General features: G+C 39.8%; 1 protein-coding gene across 3 annotated transcripts in view; it reads left to right on the top strand.

The window, feature by feature from the left end:
* Positions 1-3,912, top strand: part of SNX16 (sorting nexin 16) — a 41,194-nt gene extending 37,282 nt beyond the window's left edge. For 2 of the 3 annotated variants that reach the window (XM_025201809.1, XM_025201810.1), the window contains exons 7-9: positions 1,028-1,105; positions 1,577-1,696; positions 1,972-3,912. In XM_025201809.1, the coding sequence (XP_025057594.1) occupies positions 1,028-1,105; positions 1,577-1,696; positions 1,972-2,080 (307 nt within the window). In that variant the 3' untranslated portion in view covers positions 2,081-3,912. The remainder of the gene's footprint in view (positions 1-1,027; positions 1,106-1,576; positions 1,697-1,971) is intronic. The other variant, XM_006021753.3, reaches the window with a different exon arrangement.
* The last annotated feature ends 3,646 nt before the right edge of the window (positions 3,913-7,558 follow it).

Below are 7,558 nucleotides of genomic sequence, written 5' to 3'. Positions count from 1 at the left end.
AAGAGTGTTGAGGGTGGGCTCCTGCAGCCAGAGGATTCTAGATCCCAATTGTGCTTTCCTGAAGTCCTGAATCAGAAGTCTTAAGTTAACAGGGTTAGGATTTTGCCCCTTGTGTTTAGCATTGCTTGGCTCACTGTGTATCTCTATTAAATGGCTCAATATATGTTTTTTTTGTGCTGCTTTTTTGGCAGGGAGTGCCATTCTTGAGCACCTACCTCTTCTCATGCCTGTATAGAGAGTCTGTACACTTAATCTAGGTTCTGGATTCTATTCTGGGGCACAAGGCATCGAAAAATCAGCACTGAAGCAGCTGACTTGTACATGCCTAAGTGTTTATTGAATCTATCCCTAACACAAATAGAGAACATTTTGCAGAAATGTTACCACAACAGAAAAGATTTTTGGAGAGAAGCCCCACACAATCCACTTAATCATAATGTTAACAGATATAAATATAATTTTTCCTATAACTTAGTTTTCCAGTAGTGCTAAATTGCATTAAGATGGCTTTCAACATTTTTTTTCAACATTTCTTGTCCAATGCAGTTTCTGCTTTTCATAAGATTCTATGTTAAAGCATTTCTTCCTTGCTGGGGAAGTTGGGACATGTGTTTTTGAGCTGGATGGGAAGACAATAAATTAGACAAAAGTGAGAGAAAAAATGAAGGCAAGAATAAGAGAGAAATGTAATTAACATAATGGAGAAAACCATATACATCATAATTTCCAGACTCTTGAGTTTTATACATCCATTTTCTCATGCTGAAATAACAGATTTTACTCAGGCTGATAGGCCAGGTATAGTCACTGATCTGGTAAATTTTGTCTTTGCCTGGTTTTAAGACCTATTCACTTTTTGCACCTCATGGTTGATAGAATATTGTACTGGTTATGCAAATGTTGTAAACAATTTCTCATTTAAACCCACTGGTCCCACAATGAGAGCATGGATAAATATTTTTAAGAGGAATCTTCTTTTATTTTTCTGTTTCCCCTCATGTTTGACGTTAGATGCTTTGTCACTTAGGTCAGCGACAGATAACAACTTCCTTCAGATTGCAGGCCAGAATGACCCAGCTTGGGTCAGAGGAAGACCTCTGACAGGGTGAGCACTAGAAAAAGGCCACTACTACCACTTTTTCTTCCCATTGTGGCATGAGAAGAGTGAATGCTACCAAAGTCCCATGTCCACAGGCCAGATCAAATGGCTTCATGGGCCAGATCCAGCCTGTGGGCCATTAGTTGCCAACCTCTGACTTAGATCATCTGCACCTGAGTTCTTATCCAAAGTCACTATCTCCTGACTGGGATATTAGTTTGTATAGCTATGAATTCTAATATAAATGACCAGTGATTGGATTTAGGTGAATAATAAGTAACTGAGAAATGAGTTACTAAATGTAGATCCTATATAGATTGTGGAATTCCTTTGTAATAAAAGAAGCAAGGACTTAAGTAGAGAGAAGGATAGTTCTTTCTAAATAAAATGTTCAACTTAATTTAAGCATTAGGAGTTCAACTGACTGTGAATCTGTAAATATATCAGTGGCATTCCACATGTGTCTTTTCGTTGTAGGGATTTCTCTTTAGGAAAATCGAAGACTCGTAGAATGTCAGGAGAAGAGAGTGAGTGCAGTGGCAAGGTGGAGTCTTCTGCCATAGAGGCAGACCAGGGTGAACTGGCTGAGGACAGCTGGTAAATGCAATTTTTTTTTTCCAACTTAACCAGCACTGTTAACTTGACTCTGTGAACATAGTGCACAGCTGTTCTGCTTATAATTTTACCACAAACTATTAACAGCTGCACAAAACATTTGCTGTATACCCTGGAGAAAGATGGCTGTAAACTTAAAGTGAGTAATAGGTAAAGTTAACTAGTTTCTCAATGTTTTGCAGATCAGAAGCATGAAACTAGTATAGAGCATCAAACTGGTTTCCATGTGACAGAAACATATTGATCTGTTGTTGCAGCTCTGATAAAGAGACTCATGAGGCATGCTGGAGTGGCTCGTTGGCTGAAAGTTCTGTGCCAGAAATTGAAGTTGCTGAAGTAGCATATACTGCTGATGAAGAGGAGTAAATCAATAGCAGCTGCCATTACCTTCCAATGTTTCATAATGTTTGGAATGGACTCCGTGGGTAAAAACATATAGTAGCTGTAAAAAAATAAATATTACAGCACCAGGCAAGAATGCACCAATTGAATGTTTACATAAACAAATCCTTACAAATTATTGAGATAAGAAATATACTTATTGCTGCTTTTGATTCAGTTTTTATCTAGCCTTTATATATTTAATATATTAAAGTCTAATTAGGGCTAAATTCAGCTATGCCTAGATTCTTAAATACTGTACATAGATTATAATGATTTGCCACGGCAGTGGCTAAAGCTATATATGTGTATTCACCAATCGCATTACTCAAGGATGTGACATACTGTGCATCACGTTTGCCACTAATGTGACATTTGATGTGTTCATCTCTTTGGTGTTTGATTTTTTTTCAAAATCTTATATAGCCATTGAATAATACTCATGGAAATAAAGGTGAATGCACGTTAGGTTGAATAAAAGTATAGAATATATCGTGTTTGTTTTTAAAGGTCTAAATAAATTTTAATGCCGTGAAATAGGAAGATTTACATTACCAAAAGAAAGGTATTTATGAAATGGAAAGGATTGGCCATTTTAATAAAAAGCTAGTAATCGTTGCTGAAAGCACTAACGCGTGAGAACCTGAGAACCCAAACACACTGTCTGTTCACCCACCAATATCATGTTGTAATAACTGATTTAGTTCAGGAATGCTTTTTTAAATCTGATATTTTTGTTGCATACCCACGTAATGATGATGAGTTTTATCAAAAACACTACCTCTTACCTTCTTGCTAATGCATACATGATTTGTTTAAAAATTATTCTGGATTATACGGAGATATAGAATGATTTGTGGAAAGCCATATTTTTTTCTGCACAGTAGCTAGGTTGAATCTAGTTGCAATGTATTTTTGTTTCAATATATTTTACACATGGGAATGTTGCTACAATGCATTCTACAGCCTATTTTTCAAAACGTATTAAGCCAGGTGATGCACTTTATAATAGACTCCTTTGTGCCAAGTTTAATTGGCTAATTTCTTTTGAGAGGGGGAGTTGCAGGGAGAGGATTATGTAGTGCCTTTTTGTATTTTACTTGTTCATTACTACAGAAGTTTGTTACCATACTGTGGGCCAGCTTTATGGAATCATTAATACAGCTTGTTTGTTCTGCACCTATTTACTAAAAGTGCCTTGTTTTCTTCTGCTTTTCCAACTGGAAGAATGCTTTTCTGTTTTCATCATTTTTTCTGTACCACCCACTTCTTTGTTTAATGCTGTTAATATGCAGTATCTTTGTGCTGGAGTTTTCAAAGTTAGCTTTGTATTTCAGGCTGTACATACAATGACCTTTATGCAGAACTGTTTGAAACCTCCTGGGGAAATAAAACTGTGGACATCGCACACATTTTCTCTCTCTTTTTTTTTTTTTTCCCTGTTAATAGAAACATTTTAAATACCCAGTCAGCAGAAGTTTATGAAAAGCAAATCCTGGATATCTCACTTCATACAGTTTTTTTTAAGTCTCAGTTCTAGTTGTCATCTTTGCATGAAAATGAATGAATGTTGCAAAACATCAGAAAATTGACTGTGTGTATGCTGAAGGTAAAAGAGACAGGTAATCAATTTTTGTATTCTTTTGGACTCTGATAGGCTTGTAGGGGATTTTGTAAAATATTACATGTTCCTGGAACATTATATAGAAACTATGCAATTGTCAAATCCCATTGCAAGTCACGTACTGTCTTAAACAGGACTAAGCTGTATATGTTAAAATAATTCAGATTTAAAACAATAAACTTTTGAAACATTTCGACATTTTTTTTTAGCATTCTTCACTTTTGTTACTTTGTGGACTGCCACTTTAGCCATTAAATGAATATAAATCTACATATAAATGTTTTCCAAAGCATTTAAAGGGGATGGTGAGAAATGTGGGAGTTTGTATTTTGCCCTGTCATCTTTAAGGATTGTAGGATGCCTCACTTTAAGTTGAAATTTTAAATGCTTTATCTGAGAGACACCCTCCATGGCACCTTGTATTTATATGGATTGACCTAATTTGTTTTTAATCACACACATATACACAGTGCATTTGAAATGCAGTGGTCAAGGCTTCCTGGTAGCTGTAGATTCATAGAAGTTAGGGGCCGGAAGGGACCTCATGACATCATCATCAGGTCCAGCCCCCCCTGCTCTAAAGCAGGAAAGACTGCTGAGATCAGATGACCCCAGCGAGGAGTACATCCAGCTGTCTTTTGAAGATCTCCAGGGAAGGTGACTCCTCCCTCTAGGGGGAGTCTGTTCCAGACTCTGGACACACAACCCGTAAAGAAGTTTTTCCTTATGTCTAATCTGAAGGGATCTTCTATCAGTTTAAGACCATTATTCCTAGTCTTCCCCTGGGTGCCTTGGTGAACAGATGATCTAGCCCCTGATGTTCACCCCTTATATAAAGGTTGCCACCAAGTCCCCCCCTGAATCTTCTCTTTTTCAGGATGAACAGTCCCATGTCCTTCAGTCTCTCCTCATATGGTCTGTTCTCTAGACCTCTAATAATTTGTGTGATCTTCCTTTGGACTTGCAGCAGAAAGCCCCTTTTCCTCTTGCCTGCAGTTGCTCTCCCCTCCTTGGATATGTTTTTCCTCTTCTACCTTTTCTTCCTTCCTCTTTCTTTCACTTTAAGATAAGGAATTGTGTTTTGAAATTTGTGTGCGCATTTTGTATCTCCCCTTGTATTTTGGTATTTCTTTTATCTATTTGTGTGCCAAGGCATTACTTCTGTAGCTTATATTTTATACTCCTCACCTTTCAACTAAATGTGTTTAGTTTCATAAGTAAGTTATACATTGTAACAATGTTAACAAGGGCAGGAATCAAACTGTCCTTCCTTGTATCAGGCTGGACCCTGAAAGAGCGAGTGAATCAGTGATTGAATGTGTAACAAGGTAGCAGGCAGCAATTACCACCTAAGGAAACTGCAGATCAACCAACGGAAGAACTCAATAGAAGACAATGTAGCAACCAGGATATCTCTAAACATCACTGATCAAGGGCTAGAATCCCTGGCCTGAGTTAATCAACGCCGGGGACCAACTTTGGGGCTGAATATCTCCAAATCGACCGCTCCCAGAGCCTTATTCAAAATTCATCAACGGACTCCCAAACCTGCACGTACATGCGGATGACCCCTGGGGCTGACAGATGCCATCTAGTAGCCACCGAGGAGGAAGTCCCACAAGGGTCAACAACCCCTGGATTGGGCAAACCTGAAAACTGGGGAGTCACCAAAGTCTGCCAAGGACAGATAAAAGGCAGTGAAAAGTGACCCTCAGTGGCGCCCTCTTGATCTCCAACTTGACCAGCACCCGACCTGTCCAGCCAGAAGGACCAGCCGGCGACCCCCTTCTGGAAGATAACACCACGCTGAAAGAAGCCTCGACGACAGACTCCAGCGCTTGTAGGATAGGTATACCTGACTCTTGTAGCTTGCTACTGTGTGTGTGCGGGGACCAGCCCCAAGGTTTATGATTTAACGTCATTACAGTGTTTCAATCCGCCTAATAAACCAGAATTTTAAGGATCCCGAGTTGGACATTTGTAGCCAACAAACTCTTTCCAGCTTCTCTACATCCCTCTTGAAGTTCAGCACCCAAAACTAGACGCAGTACTCCAACTGCGGCCTCACCAATGCTGAGTAGAGCAGGAAGAAGACATCCTTAGTCTTGCTTGTGATGCATTGGTTAATGAATGCCTGGGTGTTGTTCACTTTGCTGTCTATGGCATTACACCTGTGCCTCATGTTCATTTTGAGGTTGATCATGACCCCCAGGTCTTTTTCAGTTGTGGTGCTGGCAAGTGTAGCACCACTAAGCCTGTAAGTACGTAGGACAGAGATGCAAATATTGTTGTGTTAGGCAATTACCTAGTATCACTTCATGTAAATTCATCCAGCATATAGTATTAGACTGCAATGTAGTTACATCACTGACAGGAATACAAAAATAATTCCCTTTTGAGACAGGCTGTACAAGGTCATGTTAAACCTCACAGCTAGTTTGCAAAGCTGCTTTTTGATATTTTTTTCTCTCTCTACCCTTAAATTCATAGGAACTTCCAAAGTGGGTCAGGCTAAAGGTCCATCTAGTCTACTGTCCTGTTTCAATGATGGGAAGTAAAAGGCTAATCTACAGCTGGGATGGCCAAAGTGGTATATGAGCTTCATGCAGCTTCTTCAATGCAGCTCCTGGTGAAAATTTGGAACATTATAATGTTAGGGCTGTGGTGTGAGAAGCAAAGGAGTGTTTGTGGCTGGTCATCTTTTAGCTATTTGAAAATTGTGGTAGGCAGCTCCGAAGAATAGGAAGTTTGGTTACCCCTGAGTCTTAGAGGAAAAGTAAAAGTAAGAAACTAGGAACGTGTATACAAAGAACATGGGGATAGAGGAAATGTTCTGTTTTCAAACACTACTCATCCAACAGAAAGAAATTTTGTATTCAGATACTGACTTTATGTTAGTGATTCCAATGCAGAATAAACCAACTGGTAGCAGTTCTGTTTAGAAGTGGGTTATGGCATCTTGTTTGTGCTCATGATGAATGTAGGACTTGAAACAGAATCTAAGCAGAACCAACTATAACCTACTAACGCACCTACCCCTCTTCTGTTACAGTTGATATACCATCATCCGCTCCTACCTACAATTCATTCTCTTAATAAACTGTCTAGCCAATATTCTCCCAAGTCATTCTAGAATATGGGGAATAAACTATATCTTAGAATCATGTCATAGAAATTAGGGGCTAGAAGGGACCTCGAAAGATTGACCTCGATTGTTAAACATCCTCTTAACAGTTTATGACCATTGTTCCTTTTTCTCCCCTGGAGCACCCTAGTGAACAATAATTCTCTCACCTCCTGATTACTCCTTAGGTTACATGGGGGGCAAGGAGAAAGGGATTTGGCGGTAGGGGTCTGCTACAGACCCCCAAACCAAGGGGAAGAACTAGACTCGGGGCTCCTGAGGCAGCTCTCAGAGACCATAAAAGCTAAGGAGGCGGTAGTCACGGGGCACCTAAACTACCCAGACATCTGCTGGGAGACGCAGACGGCAAAGTCCCACCGTTCATGCAGGTTTCTAACCTGTGTACAGGACCTCCACCTGACACAGGAGGTACACGGTCCCACTAGGGGGAATGCCATACTGGATCTGGTATTGGCAACGGGGGATGACATGGTAGGAGACCTACAGATTGATAGCCATCTGGGGGACAGTGATCACCTAATAATAGAATTCACCATAAGACGTCGAGTGGGTAAGGTAACTAGTAGGGTGAAAGTGCTAGACTTTAGGAAAGCTGATTTCAATGAACTCAGGCGATTAGTCAAGGACGCACTGCAGAGTAGGAATTTTGAAGTGATGGGAGCCCAAAAAGGGTGGCTGTGCCTTAAGGAAATGA

Source organism: Alligator sinensis, unplaced genomic scaffold, assembly GCF_000455745.1.
Source record: "Alligator sinensis unplaced genomic scaffold, ASM45574v1 scaffold340_1, whole genome shotgun sequence".
In the NCBI taxonomy this organism is placed as follows: domain Eukaryota; kingdom Metazoa; phylum Chordata; order Crocodylia; family Alligatoridae; genus Alligator; species Alligator sinensis.
This window is presented reverse-complemented; position numbering and strand designations above follow the sequence as displayed.